The 17,016-nt window shown below is 44.0% G+C and overlaps 2 protein-coding genes across 5 annotated transcripts; both read right to left on the bottom strand.

The window, feature by feature from the left end:
- Positions 1–1,626: 1,626 nt before the first annotated feature.
- LOC136541953 (chaperone protein ClpB2, chloroplastic) lies at positions 1,627–8,045 on the bottom strand. Its single transcript, XM_066534146.1, has 10 exons — positions 7,358–8,045; positions 6,841–7,059; positions 6,374–6,611; positions 5,920–6,115; positions 5,785–5,839; positions 4,701–4,851; positions 3,739–4,047; positions 3,337–3,602; positions 2,326–3,252; positions 1,627–2,191 (listed from the first exon to the last, which is right to left on the bottom strand). Exons 1-10 carry the CDS (start codon positions 7,613–7,615, stop codon positions 1,868–1,870), a joined length of 2,943 nt encoding a protein of 980 aa, XP_066390243.1. The 5' UTR covers positions 7,616–8,045; the 3' UTR covers positions 1,627–1,867.
- A 3,313-nt stretch (positions 8,046–11,358) lies between these two features.
- Positions 11,359–15,550, bottom strand: LOC136541960 (membrane-anchored ubiquitin-fold protein 1-like). 4 transcript variants are annotated; one of them, XM_066534178.1, is made up of 4 exons: positions 15,128–15,550; positions 14,825–15,023; positions 12,005–12,172; positions 11,359–11,921 (listed from the first exon to the last, which is right to left on the bottom strand). In XM_066534178.1, exons 2-4 carry the CDS (start codon positions 14,955–14,957, stop codon positions 11,866–11,868), a joined length of 357 nt encoding a protein of 118 aa, XP_066390275.1. In that variant the 5' UTR covers positions 14,958–15,023; positions 15,128–15,550; the 3' UTR covers positions 11,359–11,865. The 4 variants fall into 4 exon arrangements, with proteins under 4 accessions (XP_066390275.1, XP_066390257.1, XP_066390266.1 ...); XM_066534160.1 differs by having other exon boundaries at positions 14,825–15,028; XM_066534169.1 differs by having other exon boundaries at positions 14,825–15,004; positions 15,128–15,549.
- Positions 15,551–17,016: the final 1,466 nt, after the last annotated feature.

Below are 17,016 nucleotides of genomic sequence, written 5' to 3' on the forward strand. Positions count from 1 at the left end.
GTATGTCCTGTAGCATTACCGCAATTTTATTAGTGAGGGTACCCATGCTTGGGTAAATTCTCATACACCTCCAAACTTTGGTCTTGTCGAATAAACTGAGGAATAGCTAAATTGCCAGTAGATGAAAGGGATGGCAGAGGTTGGGGAAGTGAGAAGGAAGCTGCATGTTGTTTTTAAGTGCCACACATGCTCTTCGCTCTGTAGCACATACTCAGATTGAGCATTATTAGCACTATATGACACTTAGCAAGTTAGCATGTGTCTGGCCGGTTTGGAGACAATTAAAAATGGGAATGACCCATTCTCGATTTTTGTCCTATTTCAGTGTTTGCTTGGGAGAATTAGTATGATTCCTTTTGTATTTGGTTTGAGATCATTAAATGCGATATGAGTATTGCTAACAAATAGGACCCATGCATATGTTAGCCTGTTACTTTTATCTTATCTTCCCATCGATGATTTCAACACCGACAAAAAAAAAACAAATGGCCATCGTGCCACTCCCCTTTCTCTCCATCGATAAGCACTTCAGCCCGCAGCGCTGCCAACTCGTGGGGGGCATTTACATATTTACCGTTATTACGGATGGCATCTTACACTGTGTCACTAACATATGAGTCATTGACATGGTATTTTTTATACCACTCACGTTATAATGATGGTAAATATGAGCATCCACCTTTCCCTGAGTGGCCCTCGTCCCACTGGGTCTCCAAGCCCACATGTGTATTCCTCCTCGTCAGTGCAGCTGGACGCCGTATCCCTAATCGCGGCCTACGCGCTCACCCGTGCAGCTCACCCATGCTCTGGCAAGCGTGGCTTGCCGACGTGCCTCTTCCTCCTCGCTGGCCTGGCCATCAACCACTCCGCGTGCATGTAGAGGCTTCCTTTTTCAACCTCTTCTTCCTCCTCCTCCACGAGCATCTCATCTGCTCCCGTAGCCTCTTCTTCCTCACCACCGACGTGTGCTTTGCTTTCCTCTCCTAACCTCTTCTTCCTCACCCCGCGTTGTGTCCAAGGGGTGTTCGCAAGATTTGAAAGGAAGGACTCTCCCCACATCTAGAGGTATATATTCTCTTTTGGGATGGTTCCATTCCATCCGTTAACATTAAATCGGAGATCACCTCGTCCCATTCCTACCGTCCCACCAACCAAACACACGGTTAAAGCTTACCTCAAGGACACATACAAGTTGTCGAGATGCTTTATCTTCATTTTAATTAACATGTATAGGAATCGCTTGCAGTTACTTAATTTTCTCAGTAGTTGACTGCATTGTTGATCCTTAGCTTAATTAAAACACTTGCTTTGTTTCTTTTATCTATTACCGACCAACAAGAAGCTACCTACATGCTCAAGCAAAATTGGATAGCCGCCGGGGCAACGTGACCAATATCACAAGTACATGCACCCGTGAGGATTGGCCTGACATCTCAACTACTCCTACAAGTGAGTCATCTTTGACCATGATTATGATTTATACAAGAGGTGCAAACAAGGCTCTCACATGAATTGCCAAGGGGATTCCAATTAGATACTTGTTTCTTGATAGTTTGTTTAACCTGTCAGGAAATGTAATAGCAATGGCATTTATCAGTCGTCGGGGGAAATCGGAATCGAAAGTAGTAAATTGGAGTCCCACCTCACTGATGAGGGCAGGAGACTTCTGAACACAATTCCACTGAAACGAAAAATGGCGGAAACAAAACAAAATTCGCTGCTCGCTGTAAACTTGAGCTATGTGTATCGTAGAACAAATTCTGGCTGTAATGCTCTTCTAAGCCAAAAGTAATACTCTACCAGTTTATTGTCACCCTTACATGTACATTTTATTGCTCACGATCTGTAAAACTGCAACCGTACTGCATCAGACAGCCGGCAAGAACTTCTCGCCTTCAGCAACGGACTTCGATTGCTCACCCACTTTCCGGAAAACTAGCTTTTGCTGCGGAAGCTGGCCATTGGAGGGCACCGTAACCTGCGTGTCCACAAAGATGCTGTCCTCGTCCTTGAAATCCCCTCTGAGGATGCCCTTTGCGAGTTCGTTCTCCACATACTGTTGAATCACTCTCTTCACTGGCCTCGCACCATAGTTCGGGTCATACCCCAGGCTTCCCAAGAATTCAATGGCACCAGGTGAGACTTCGAGCTTGATTTTGTGGTCTGTGATCCTCTTCTGTACTCTTGCAAGCTGCGTCGCAGGATCGTACAAGAACAAATATGTCAGTGTATGATAGGTGGCATGCTGAATAAAGATCATAATTCATAACTGACATCTCATGTCATACTGATAGTTTGTGAATGCAAAATGCTGCAAAGTGTTACCTGTAATTTGACAATGCTGTTGATCTGTTCTCTCGAGAGAGGCTTGAAAACAATATACTCATCTACACGATTCATGAACTCTGGACGGAATACAGATCTTGCAGCATCCATCACCCTCCTCTTTATGTTCTCATAGGCTGAATCAGATGATCCAACTTCTTCATCCATGTTTAGTATATACTGTGACCCAACGTTGGATGTCATGATAATTATGGTGTTGGTGAAGCTCACTTTCCGGCCTTGAGAGTCAGTAACCCTACCATCGTCCAATATTTGAAGGAAGACATTAAAGACATCTGAATGAGCTTTCTCAATCTCATCAAACAAGACAACAGAATATGGCCTACGACGAACAGCCTCTGTTAGTTGACCGCCCTCTTCATACCCAACATAACCTGGTGGAGCACCAATCAATCTTGAGACTGAATGCTTCTCCATGTACTCGCTCATGTCAATCCTGACAACAGCTTCCTCAGTGTTGAACATAAAAGCAGCAAGGGCTTTCGCTAACTCTGTTTTGCCAACTCCTGTAGGTCCCATGAACATGAAACTGGCGATAGGACGGTTTGGGTCAGATAATCCAGCTCTGGATCTCTGAATAGCCTCTGCAACTGCTTTTACAGCAGGATCCTGACCGACAACTCGCTTGTGCAGCTCTTCCTCCAGATACAGCAACTTCTCCCTGTCAGATTGCTTTAGTTTGGAAACTGGAATGCCCGTCCACCTGCTCACTATTTCTGCAATATCATCTTGGGTCACCTCTTCCCTTAGCATGGATTTCCCAGAACTCTGATATTCATCAAGCTCCTTCTCTGTCATCTGAAGCTGGCGCTGCAAGGCATTCAGACTGCCATATTTCAGTTCAGCAGCGCGATTAAGATCGTACTCACGTTCTGCCTGCTGTATCTCCACATTTACCCTGTCAATCTGTTGCAACAGGTAAATTTAAGTCAATTGTCTGAACCAACTCTGTCGATATATTCATAGTCATTGTGGAAAGGTAAACCTTACCTCTTCTTTGATAGATTGAATTTTAGTCATCACTGATTTCTCATGCTCCCACTGCTCAGTCAATTGGCGTTGTTTATCCTTCAAGAGTGATAATTCTGCTTCAAGACGGGATAATCTGTCCTTTGATGCTTTGTCTGTATCATTTGTAAGTGAGAGACGCTCCATTTCAAGCTTCAGGACAGCACGATCAATCTCATCCAAAGCAGTAGGTTTTGATGTAATCTCCATTTTTAACTTGGCAGCTGATTCATCAACCAGATCAATTGCTGCAACAAAGCATAACCTCTCATTAGAAAGACCATATAAGATCTTACAGTAGTGGCTGTAATAATATCTCCTCATCATCTAGCAGGTTAGTAGCTTCAATTAAGAATAAGAATGGTAATGAGTCAAATAAACCACCTTTGTCAGGCAAGAATCGTCCACTGATATAACGGTCTGAAAGAACAGCTGCAGCCACAAGGGCACTGTCAGATATTCGTACACCATGGTGCAATTCATATCTCTCTCTTAGTCCTCGGAGTATTGAAATTGTATCTTCAACTGAAGGCTGATCAACATAAACTTGTTGGAAGCGCCGCTCTAGTGCTGGATCTTTCTCAATATATTTGCGGTATTCATCAAGGGTTGTTGCACCAATACACCGTAGCTCTCCTCTCCCAAGCATTGGTTTGAGAAGATTACCAGCATCCATTGCACCATTAGTGGCACCTGGAATAACATGAACATTCATACATTCATAAATTTCCTAACAGCGGAGACAGGTCTTCTATTGTTCATGACAATGGTAGTAAAATTCACACCAAACTTTGACAGGCAATTTCATATTAAGATCTGCCATGAATTCATCGGGCTTCTACAAGGTTTGGCCTCAAGCATCAATTTTATTTTCATCATAAAACAGCAGACAAAACAGGGGGAAACATTAAGTGAGTGACACGACTTTGCATTGAATATGCTTCTTTTATCCACCCAGTGCAACCTATAAGTAAAATATAGAGAACCATGTTTGAATCTAATCTTGAATAACAAAACTAAAAAAGCAAAATATGTAGTCTCTCACCCTGAAGTGTTATAAGAGGCTCAAATGCCAGGCCAAAGTGGAATCACCACAAGTTCTACAGTTAGTGTGAGATATACATGGGCTTATGCAAACTATATGGCTATAGTCCAGGTTTAACTAAGACCAGAGATGGTTTCCAATAGTGGGGCCCATACAAGATCATCAAAGGAACTTCCACATGCACGCAATTTTTCAAGAAATGAAGTATTACCAAATAAAACAGTTTGAACTAAAATAAATTAATGGCAAGGCTGAAAACATCTAATAGTCAGGGAAACAACAGAGCATCCTGCATAGTTACCTGCTCCAACAACTGTGTGAATCTCATCAATGAAAAGAATGGTCTGCCCATCAGAATCCGTAACTTCTTTGAGAACAGCCTTGAGTCTATCCTCAAACTCTCCACGATATTTTGCACCAGCAATTAATGCACCCATATCAAGTGTGATTAGCTGTTTAAAAGAAACAGTAGAATAGAGAGTTAAAAAATGACCTGTAAAAATGTGAAAAAAGTATCCAAAGAAGCCAATAAGGCCTGGTTTCCCTTATAAACTAGGCCAATTCTATTCTTCTTAATTGAAAGGCAGAGCTCCTGCCATTATGTTTAAAAAAAAAAAGCCAAGGCACAGTGGTTACAATTTAAATAATGCTTCCAATATTGTTAGACAATGCAGTAAAGCAAAAAAAAAATCTCTAAACCAGCATCTAACTGGTTAGTAATAATTCAATACTTTGGAAACTGACTAAAATCATCTATAGACATATCATAAAAAACGATATATCATATCAAAGAGTTAGCTATGTCCAGATATTCCAATCTATATCTGAAAGTCAACTACATATCTGAACGTCAACTACAGAGTATACTAATGGACATCAAACATTACCAAAATACTTATACAACTTAAAGGACAAAGAAATAGAACAGGTGGAAGAACTAATTTTCAAAATCTATGTTCAGATGAACTACTTTAACATTAATATAAGTTGGGCGTACCCAGTGCAGAGAGCTCCCGCTCTGTGCGGGGTCTGGGGAAGGGTGTCAGTGACAAGCCTTACCCTCGCCTGTGCAATGCGAGGAGACCGCGACTCGAACCCGGGACCTTCCGGTCACAGGCGGTAAGACTCTACCACTTGCACCAGGCCCGCCCTTCTAACATTAATATAAGTTGCAATATAAGTTGCAACATAAAAAAATTGCTCAAGGACAACTGAAGATTTTAACTTATATAAGCGTCTATTGAGGGCCAACATGGCATGTACTCTAGAACTATGACAAATATCATGATACATGTGGAACAAATTCTTCAATAATTTAGCAAAGAATCCTAAATCCGCTAGACCCTGAAAAACATAAATACATAATACATGAATGAATAACTTACTCGACGGTTTGTCAGAGCTTGTGGGACATCTCCTTGAACAATCCTCTGAGCTAGCCTAAACAAGAAACAAAATCAAGTTCAGGGACCTATTTCGATAATCAGTGATATGTTGTGCAAAAAGCACTCTTTACCAACCCTTCAGCTATAGCCGTTTTTCCTACACCAGGTTCACCAATCAGAACTGGATTGTTCTTTGTTCTTCGTGATAAAATCTGTATACATCTTCGAATCTCATCATCTCTTCCAATAACTGGATCAAGCTTCCCTTGACGTGCCATAGCTGTCAGATCCTTTCCATACTTCTCCAAAGCTTCGTACTTGCCCTCAGGATCTATTGAAAATACATAATTTTAGTTTTTCGTGTGAAGATCTATTGTATCAGAGGGAAACAGGAGTTCAAGGTGAAAATTTTCATATCTACGTATTATGCATGAAAATTTTCTTTGTGCAATTTACGGGAAAATAGGTTACATCATGCAATTATATTGGGGCGCACAGACAGAGGAAAAGGATAAAAGTTGCAAGCATCTTAATGTCAGTATTGCAATCTTTCCAAAACTAGGGGAAAAAAAGAAAAGATAGCTCGTACCTTGATCAATTACATTTTGCTTCCCTCTGATAGATTCAATGGCTGATTTCAAGGTCTTCACAGTAACCTGAAAATCCTTGAACAGCTGTTTCCCAAACCGCTTATCTTCGGCAAAGCCAAGGACTAGATGTTCAACTGAGACATATGAATCGCCGTACTCTTTCTTAAAGTCCCTTGCTCTTTGTATCAGAGCTTCCAAGTCACGCCCCAACATGGATCCAGGTTCTTCACCTAATACCTGAATCATTGAACAGAAGATAAGAAAACAAAGACTGGAAGATATATTTTTTGTTTCATTGAAAAGCAACATATAGAAAGATGTTGAAGAATGTTGAGTTTATTGCAGTGGAAAAAAAATGCATTTTCAGTCTTCTGACATATTAGTCCTAGTTCATAGTAAGATGCACTCGGGAAGGCAAGCTGCATCTGGGTATCAACAGAATCAAAGTGTGTTGAGGATGAAGCACCTTAGGCTGCCTCTGGATGAACTTCTCCGTGGCATCGAGAAGCCTTGTATTATCAACTCCCGCCTTAGAAAAGATGCGGCGGGCAAGGCCATTCCGTTGCTCCAGCAGGGATTTCATGAGATGTTCGGTCTCCACAATCTGGTGTTTACTCTCCTTTGCCACCTCAGGGGATGAGACAATTGATTGCCACGCCATCTCAGTGAACTCTTGTTGTGTAATCTGGCAGCACAATAGATGACGACGAGTTAGACATATATATATATGAAAACTATACAATCTCCTGCCTATTGAAACGAGTATAATAAGTAGTGTAAATGCTATGAAAATTACTTTTCTTTAATGAAAAATGAGACATAAATAAATGCATCGATTGATGTATTACATAATACAACGACTGTGACATAGAAATTGAAAACCGAACAAGCCAGTATTTTTCTGTTTTTTATAAAATGAAAAGAAAGAAAAAGAAGTGCGCAAAACCGGACTGAAAAGGAAGGCAATGAAAACGGGTCCGTACCCTGCCGTCCCGGCTGGTGGCGTTGCAGCGCACGGAAAGCGGCGTCCGGCGGGGCCTCCCCCCGACCACCGGAGCCAGCACCCCGCCCCTTCCTCCTCTCGTCGTCCTTAGCGCCGCCTTACCCCTCACAGCACCCGCCCTCGCCGCGCCCCACGCCGCGGCTACGACCGGCGTCGGCGCGGCCGCGGCCGCGGCGGGGGCGGTGGCGGAGGGAAGGAAGGAGAGTACGTCGGCGGATAGCGGCGGTGCGGCGGCCATGGTGGGGCGCTGCGGTGGCGGCGGCGGCACAGTCGCGATGGTTTATCAGAAGCTAGGAGGAGCAATTCAGACTGGAATGGAACTCTGGATTGGATGGTTTATCAGAAGAATGGTAATGGTATGGAACAGAAGGGCGCGGCGGAGCGGGGCGGGGCGGGGCAAAGCGTTTATAAATCGGTGGCGGCGTGGAGGGTGGAGAGTGGAAACAAGGAGGAGGAGGTTCTGGGAGGTTCAGGGGCCAACGAGCACTCCGTGGAGGAAGACGATAGGGAATGGAAAGGAAGGTCCCGAAGGGAAGGGGTGGGGCGCGTGTGCTCTGCGAGCGCGGCGCCGTCGGATCTCGCGCTGGGCGGCCGGGATCTGCGCCGATGCGCTCGGGCGGGTGAGTTGGTCCAGTCGCGCCGGCTCCGTCTGCTCTCGCGGCGAGCGGCGTGCGCCCTCCACCTTGTTTTGTGTTCCCTTTTGCAAGTCTTTATTTCTGCGTTTTCTAGTGACAAACAAAAAAGCAGCACATGCATTGCACGCTATATACTTGTAGCAGTACGCCGTAGTGCAGTATACACGCTGCCGGACATCGTAGCAGACTATTGACTTTTGTGAACGGTGGTTTTGGTTTACATACGTACCCTAGTTATCTTCAAATTTTATGCATTCACTTACGATTGCATTGTAATTTTATCCGGTGTATAAAAGGCCAGTTACAATGCAAGCTTTAATCTTATTCAACAAACAAGTGTTTGATCTGGGGACATGCTAGGAAAGGATGATTTCGTCTCTAGTTTCATTCTGCATTTGGTTGAGAGGAATGAATTCATTCCCCTTTTTTGTTTGGTGGGATGATAAAAATAATTGAGAATTATAGGCTCCATTGGACTGCCACACATTAATGTATCTTCCTCCTCCCGATTCCCCCATTCGTCAATGCTACCCACCTTGTCGGCATGCCAACTAAGTCGCCCACACTGGGCCTCCCCCAAGCATCGTCGTCCGCTCGAGTTCCTTCCTAGACATTGCATGCCTCTCCACCCCACCCGCCCAACACGTCCACCGTGCCACCTAACGCGCCACCCCCTTCTGTGCCCACCCAAGCCCCCTGGCCACAAAGCGCCTCACGCTACGTCATGCGCCTTATGGCCACCACCCGGTACTAAGTACAATGTACCATCCTAGTTGTCACACAAGAGACTTGTAAACAATGAAAGTAAAGCGAGTAAGAAAGAGTAAGACAAAGAGACAACAAGATTTTTCTAGTGGTCTCAAGTTGTTTACACAAACCTCTAATCCAGATTAGAGCACCTTGGAGACTTTGTTACACTCCGCTCTACTAGTGAAAACCCGCCACTCAAGGAAGGTGGGTTTCAATACCAAGTACAAACTTTTTAAAGCCTCCTCACAATAGTTTCACATAGGAAGCCCACCAAGTTCTTCACTAGGTCGTCTAAATGTTGGCAAACATCAAGAGTATAAAGTCTTGAAGCTTCTCCTCAAGAAAACCGAAGTAAGAACACCGATAGCACTCTGGGCTAAGAGCATCTCCGACAGTACTCCAATACCTTACTAATAACAAGTCACTAAGTCAAGTTGGATTCTCATCGGATGATTCGCCAAAGTCACAGAATCCCTTGTCTATCATACGACGCACCACAGTGAGCTTGTCAACTAGTCATTGTCAGTGGGCCTACATCTTGTTAGGTGTGTATTGTCTTCCTGAGCTCTAGCTTGCAGTATGGGCTACAAACGAATGAGAGAATTTGAGGTTTTCGAGGGTGGTACGAGGTGTCCAAGGACTACTAAAGATCGTGAGGGCTGCAAAGGCTTTGAAAAATAAAGGGAGCTCCTACCACCCCTTATATAGCCAAGAGGGCAAGGTTACAACAGGAGACTTGGGGTCCTACATGTCGGTCAAGGACTCCCTTGGGTTGCCTCATCTTGTCTCATCTCGGTCGCTTTCAGGCTATCGTCATCGTGTCTCATCTTGGTCACTATTGCCATCCCGTCGTGGTCATGGAGATTGAGGAAGCAACAATTGCGACTGATCGTGCCTATGTCATAGTTTGTGGAACGAGACCGCCACAACGGCATGCAAGGCCTATCTCATCTCCCTATTTCGCACAAGGTTTCCACAGGGCAAGACATGATGCACCTTGCATTACGTGCCACACCTTTGGTACCTAACAGCGTGGCTTTCCTATCGTGGGTATTATTCGACTGACATCTTTGACTGCAGTGAAAGAATACATGCCCGTCCGATTATACCACCACTCGGGTGGGCCCTTCGTGAGGCTCCAAGTGGTACAGGCATACACAAGGTCGACAAGTGTCCTACCTCGAGGTCAGGGGTTGGTACGACACTTGGCCCCAAATCTATTTGGTTGTTAATTGGAGGGGGGTAGGCGCTCCTAATTGGTCATAGGCCCATTTTGTCAGGTACAACCCCCTGACTCGCCCTCTTAGTGAGGGCAGTCATGCAGGGACTTAGTAGTAGTTACGCTCATGCTCCCTGGTCGGTTATGTACTCATCAATCACTAAGTCTAGATTGGCTTCACTAGATATGATTCGTCGAGGTCATAAAGTCATCCGTCTGATCATACAACGCCCACTGCTCTATTAGACAAGTCAGTAGCATTACTAGACGATCCGCATGGAATCAGTGCTGCTTTTTAGCCTATTTCAAGTTCGATCTCGAACAATCCAATTGCTTTGAGATCCTTGAAACCAACTCAATGAGGCCACTTTCTACCTTCAACTTTATCAAGAGTTAGATCATGGAACACAATGCTCTCGCTTTGACTCTCTCAAGTTAACACCTTCGAGATCTTTGAAACTAACAAGGCCACTTTCTACCTTCAACTTGACTAAGAGTTAGCCGTGTCATAAGACGCAATGCTCTCACTTTGACTCTCTCAAATTAATCGTCTTGTAAACCAACCCCCCACTCCCAACAGCAAGGCTAAAGAAAAACAAAGACTTGTTACACACTACTTAACGAATGTCCCAATGACCACAGTCCACAGCTTACATTCGCTCTTAAAGTGTATTTTGTCTTCTCGTCCTTTACCCAATAATCAATCATCAAATCTTAAGGCCAAGTCACTTGTGACCATTCTCAATATAAAGGGCGTACCCAGTGCAGAGAGCTCCCGCTCCATGCGAGGTTTAGGGAATGGTGTCAGTGGCGAGCCTTACCCTCGCCTGTTCAATGCAAGGAGACTGTGACTCGAACCCGGGATCTTCCGGTCACAGACGGTAAGACTCTACCGCTTACACCAGGCATGTCCTTCTGTGACCATTCTCAATGTGACTATCTCAATTGCATTATTCTCTCCAAAACACATGTAAGCTACACAATAACACCTATGATCTCCACAAAGGGGCCTAGATGCGTTAACCTAGGCCCAGCTGCCATTCATGGCCTAGTTGGCAAATGAAAAAACCCAACATAGAACGAAAAACACTGCCATGTCACTCCAAAACCACAAAATTTGAGCCCAAGGCCAAAAACAAAACAGCATTGATAGTTGAGACGTCAGACTTAGGCAGCACTTGAGGAGTGTCAAAATCAGAGGCAAGCGTGAGAGACTTGTTCCATTCTTTTATTGGTCACCTGATATATTTTGATGCAACTTGGGTCAATACAACCTCATGGTAAATGATGCAAACTGAGATCAACAGGCAATGAAGGACTGCTAATTTCATGTATGAACAACAGTTACAAAACATATCATTGTGACTCAAAACCATATAGCCAGCAAACTAATATATGGCAGATCAGTTACCATTTAGTGGTACATAATAGAAATTGATCAGTTAGAATGCCATTCCGAAAAGTTCATCTAGCATGGAAGGCATATATTAAACTCGTCACCCGGAGTAGCATAAATATAGAAGAGAACGTGAAACCATGGAAGATTGGATAAGACGGACATCGTAGTTTAGACACTAATGACTGCCTTCAAAGTGTGTGCTTGGCATAGCTCAAGATTAAGGGCAATTAGCAGCCAGCTGCCTTCAAATTTTGTGCTTGATGCAATCTCATGATTAAAGGGCACTTAACAGCTCCTGAAGCTTGCCCGTGATACTTCAAAATGAAATAAAAGGAGAAAGCGCCTCAAACATAATACAACACTCTAGCAAGAGCAGAAAAAGTGTGTGTGTGTGTGTGTGTGGGGGGGGGGGGGGGGGGGGGGGGGGGGGGTGGGGGGAGGAAACTGGCATAGCCACATTCTCTTGGCTACTATTCACAATGCTGTCACATAATGGCACAACCACACCTGAAATCTTTCGCTTTCTTTGCTGCTCTTTTATCTGTTATCAGCAGATCAAATACAAATTATATTCAAGGATGTGACAGGAAGATGCTATATTCCTTGCAAAGGTAAAACAATTACCAGACTGTTTGCTTGAAGTAGGTGCACGGACGATGACATGCATCGTTGTCATCCCAGAGAAGTCGCAAATCGGGCTTTTGCATTCTGATAGGGTTTTGTTGTTCTCCAGTATCTTCCCAGCATTAATAAGCTTGAGATCATTCACAGTCCTAGGACCTTTCTCCTTATCTGTTGAGAAGGAACAGTAAGGACACTAAATAGGAACAGTAAGGACACTAAAACAAGCTTATCTTAGAATAATAAGATAAAAAGAAATACTGAAGGAAACTGAGATGCAGTTTGGTGGTGTACAGAAACACAGCACTATATTTAGTATATTCAAGTTGAAACGGTTAAAGGAAATGAAGAAATCCAACAAGACAAAAGGATAAAAAATGATGCAATATAAGAAGGATAGGATGACACTGGGAAATTGTCCCCGAGATTCACGGCTGACTCGTGAGTTTTACCAGATTGGTAGCGTGATCCCTTTGTTATATGCCATTATTCAACTAGAACCATGAAACCTCACAAGTTCTACTTTTGCCACTTCACTCTTCCTCACCATGTAACAAGATGCCACATTCCATTACCCCTACCCTCTATGGGATAAGGAAACAGCTGTGGATAATTCATTTAAATGGAGAGAGGTTATGTCAGACATTTCAAAAGCATAAACATGTATCTAATATCTAGTTAGCAGGCAAAAAGTGGAGACCTCCAAGGATATGTACGTCAAATCGTCAATAATGATGAACTAACAACCGTGTTTATTGAACAAATGGATATGTTTAAGCTGAACACAAACTGACAATACGCCAGTTTTACAATTGCAAATTGCTACAGCAAGATGGCACAATATTCAACACTAATAATGAGAAGAATAAAGATTTAAATTCAAGACTAACCACTTCTTCTCAATTTCCTGAGAAAAAGAACTAAGTCATGATAGTTTCCTCTGAGTATTGGCATCAAAGCATTCTAGTCAAATTTCACTACAGAATAAGCTAGTTTACCACCAGTTCTAGCAGCATCAATCAGATATCACCTGTTAAAAAATGGCCTACAAAACAGGCTTATCGCTTACATAGAACAGATCATGTGACATTAATCAAACCCGTTACATCTGAAATTATGATGTATACTCAGCTGTTGAACATTATGTGATTAAGACAAGCACAGCGTGCTCAATTTAAGCATATTTGCATTATGCACTACAAATTTTATCTAGTTGACTTCATATATTTATGATCTTGTAACAAGCCATACCAGACATTTCAGTTGAATAGTTATGAAGAACATATTTGTTAACTCTAGAATCAAATAGCAGAACTTGCTCTTGTTGCTGCATTTGCTGCTTTAGATACTGCAAGTGGAAGTACATAAGTCGGACCACACATAATAAGTAGTCTAAGCGCTTAAGCTTTTTTTTTTCACTCTGCTAATAGGGAACACAAAAGTAACTTTGTCGCTAATGCATCCTGGCCTTCTAGTGGAAACAGAAGCCAAGCATTTGCAGGGAGTGATTTACATATATACAGTTCTTAAGTTGGTGTAGGATGTATATAAGTGGAGCATTACTGCAATACTCAGCGGTATGAGCATGAGATCTCTAGCACTTTTGACTACCCTTTCTTATCATGATTATCCTTCTAACACTGGTGTAGCAGTTGGTCCTTACTCCTTAATCAGCTTGATCTCAAATCATCAGAAAATTTGTGCCCGGGTAGACTGAAGCACCTTGTCAAATCATCAGAAGATTTGTGCCCGTGGAGACAGAAGCACCTCTCATTACTGATCCAGAAAAGTTCTAATTGCCGAATCAGGCAACCACAAACCTGGCCCTGGCCCTGAAGGGCCACTGGCTGTTTATTTCTTCAAAACAAAACAAGAGCACTTGGACAGAAGTTGCCATCAAACAAATTGGCCTAACACTATCCTTCTAATGTGGTCTCGTTCTGTGTTCAATGCTGAGGTTACAACCACCCTCATTCGAATGTGATATTTCATAAGAAAGAATGGTGCATATGCGCTACAAAGGTAGTAAAGTCCATGACATTTATATGCCCTTTTTCTTCACTGCAAGCAGTTTACCGCACATGAAGTTCAATCCGTATCAGGTTATTACAAACTTATTTTGTTTTAAGCATATTCAGTACGACAGATCTCATGTCCAAACTGTAGGCGCTAGAGTGACACAGAAGAGCATTACAGGCAACCATAACACGACTCTCACTTAAAGGATGTGTACTTCCTCCGCTGCTCCAAGGAAAGATAGAACTGCTGTTTACTTAAACTGTAAGGTCTCCTCTACTTCCCTAGCTGCTCTGCAGCACTAACATTCTCCATTTTTGTTAAATTCCTATTGCTGTCTCTCAAAAGTTAATTTGGATCGACCACTCCACCTTACCACACATATAGCAGAAAAGGTACAGAAGATTTATTATTTGGATATGAGCAAGCCCAGTAAATTAATTGAACATAAGCACCATAAGTTCCAGCAGTAATAGCCCCGGCCAAATATGATTGGCAGGAAGCTCAACAGATTACTTTTGGTTTCGTGGAGACACAAGGCTCAATTATTTATCCTTGAAACTGACGGATTGGCCATGACGGCGACGCCACGGTGCAGTACACCTCAAGATTCCAAACTAGATGGTGGGCGTTCCAGGGGCAGAATCCGACCCAAGAAAGCGACGGCCGCGCCAATACCAATCGCACAGCTCCAGCGCCACTCGCCGGTGCTAAGAACCAACCTTCTTTTTCTCTCGCGCCTACCGCTGCGCTGCAACCGCGACAGCGGGAAGGAAAGCGCGTGCGTGCGTGCGTGCGGGGACTCACCTTTGGGCCACTGGGCGATAATGGTCTCCTTGAGCGTGGCGACGGTGGACGCCGGCGGGAAGCGCCTGGGCCCGATGTCGGTGCCGTCCGGCAGCCGGAACTTGATCTCGAACTGCTCCTGGACGCCGGACATCTCCAGGGACGGACCAGATGCTATGCTGCTGCAGAGGGCCTAAACACCTGCCTACCAAGAATAGGGCTTTCCTACCGTCAAGGCGTCAATCAGCGCTGTATAAATACTTACAAATACAGAAGGAAAGAAGCGGCACGCCACGAGGAATGAGGAACCGATTGGTTTCTTACCGCGGACGGGGAGGACGGAATAGAGGGGGCGGTGGCCGGGCGAATCTGTCAGGAGCGTTGGCCGGGGTACGCTTCCTTGGGCCGGGAACGGATCAAGAAACCCGCGGCGGAGGGCGGATCATAGGAGACCACGAGCATCAACAAGGGAGAAGAAGAAGAACAAGAAGCAAAGTGGAGGAGGGCGGCGAAGACGAGGAGCGGTGACAGTGGGGGAAGGGAAGAGCCCAAGAGGGGGCTGGGGGGCGGTGGTGGGTCAAAGGGAAGAGGAAGAAGAGGCGGAGGCAGGGCCAGAGGAGGAGGGTCCGTCTGCGGGCTGGCCTGTGATGGCCAACCGCACCTGCGCCGCGGCCGCGCAGCAGGATGGAAAGCGAGGGAGCAAAGGTAGGCAAAGGCTCCTCGTCTCGGCTGCTGAGCCAAGACCGCGTTTTGTCCTGGAACGGGAGAGGTAGCCAGTAGGGCTGGAACTCCGGATTCACTGCGGGCATCACATCACCAGTTCACCACCCACTCGCGCTAATCCCACAATCACTCAGCATGTAATCACAATCCCAGACATATTCGTACTGTCAATATTTTAGCCCTCGCTCGCTTAGTATATGGTTTTTATCGGTTTTCGCTCTGGCTCGTTCGTTTACTAAGCAAAAAAAATGATATTTTTATATTACTACTAGTAAATATGTCTGTGTGTTGTAGATGGTAGAGAAAAAAACTATATAATTGCATAAAATTGGATTAGTTATTTTGAAGGGTTAAGAGAAAGAGTTAAGGATTTTTGAAGGTGGGGTAAGAAGGATAAGGGTTTGGTGTAGGTTTGACCTAATTATTACATGCAACACACAATTACACAAAAGCTTTTAAAACTTTGGGATTTTTGTCATTATAAAAATTCTAGAAAATATGGGATGTCACATACATGATGGGCAGGGTAATTTCTTTTGGATATTAAAAAATAATGGTCCATTCGCAGTTAAATCCATATATAGACACTTTGAAACACCATTTTTTTTTAAAAAATGGGGTTGTTCAAGCTTCTTGTGTTATAAAGTAAAACCCATTAAGCACCTCTTCTTTGATTTGGGTAAATTGAGAGCAATTTATATTGTATTAGGTTTAAGAACTTCAATTGACATCTATGATCTTTTTAATGGTTGGTATGAGAAGGGGTAGTTCAAACAGGTCTTTGTGTGGTTGATAATTACAGGTGATGCGATCATTTGCTAGACTATATGACTTGCGCAAAATGAAGTGGATTTCTAATAACAAATGCTGACCCAAAACTTTTTTTGTGGGTCATATTTAGGGGGAGGGGCACACTAGTTATGGTGCTAGGCCTAGTTGCAATAGTGTGAGGACATGAAGTGCTGGGCTATCCCTCCGCATGGAGGATGATTTGGAGCCCCGCCAAGACGGCTCATACCCCCAGTGCTTATGCACCATTGATTTCGATTGGAATCAATGGTTGAGATTGTTTCTTGAGAAGTGGTGAGAAACACACAAAAAAAACCTAGCCTCCTTTTCACTTTCCGCTGCGCTTGGAGAGTGTGAGAAAGCAGAACACATACACAACATGAGAGAGAAGAGAGGAAGAAAAAGGAGGAACAAATATGTTCAGATTTGGTGGCTATGAACCATTCATCTTCAAGCTTGTGATTAGAGGTTCAAATGTGTTTGGTTGAAGGGATTTGTAGGGGCGGGATGGGATGGACCTGGGATTTGGGCTATTTGGATGGGAGTCAGCCCAAGGACAAGGACATCCCACCTAAGCATATTCCCCTCAGATTCCTTAACTCCCATCCCACTTTTTTACACGGACAGGGGCGGTCCCTGCTTTCTTCTCGTTTCTTTTCACCTCTCACCGACAACCTCACTTGGTTCTTTCTCGAAAAAAG

The sequence above is a fragment of the Miscanthus floridulus genome, chromosome 1, assembly GCF_019320115.1.
Source record: "Miscanthus floridulus cultivar M001 chromosome 1, ASM1932011v1, whole genome shotgun sequence".
Lineage (NCBI taxonomy): Eukaryota > Viridiplantae > Streptophyta > Magnoliopsida > Poales > Poaceae > Miscanthus > Miscanthus floridulus.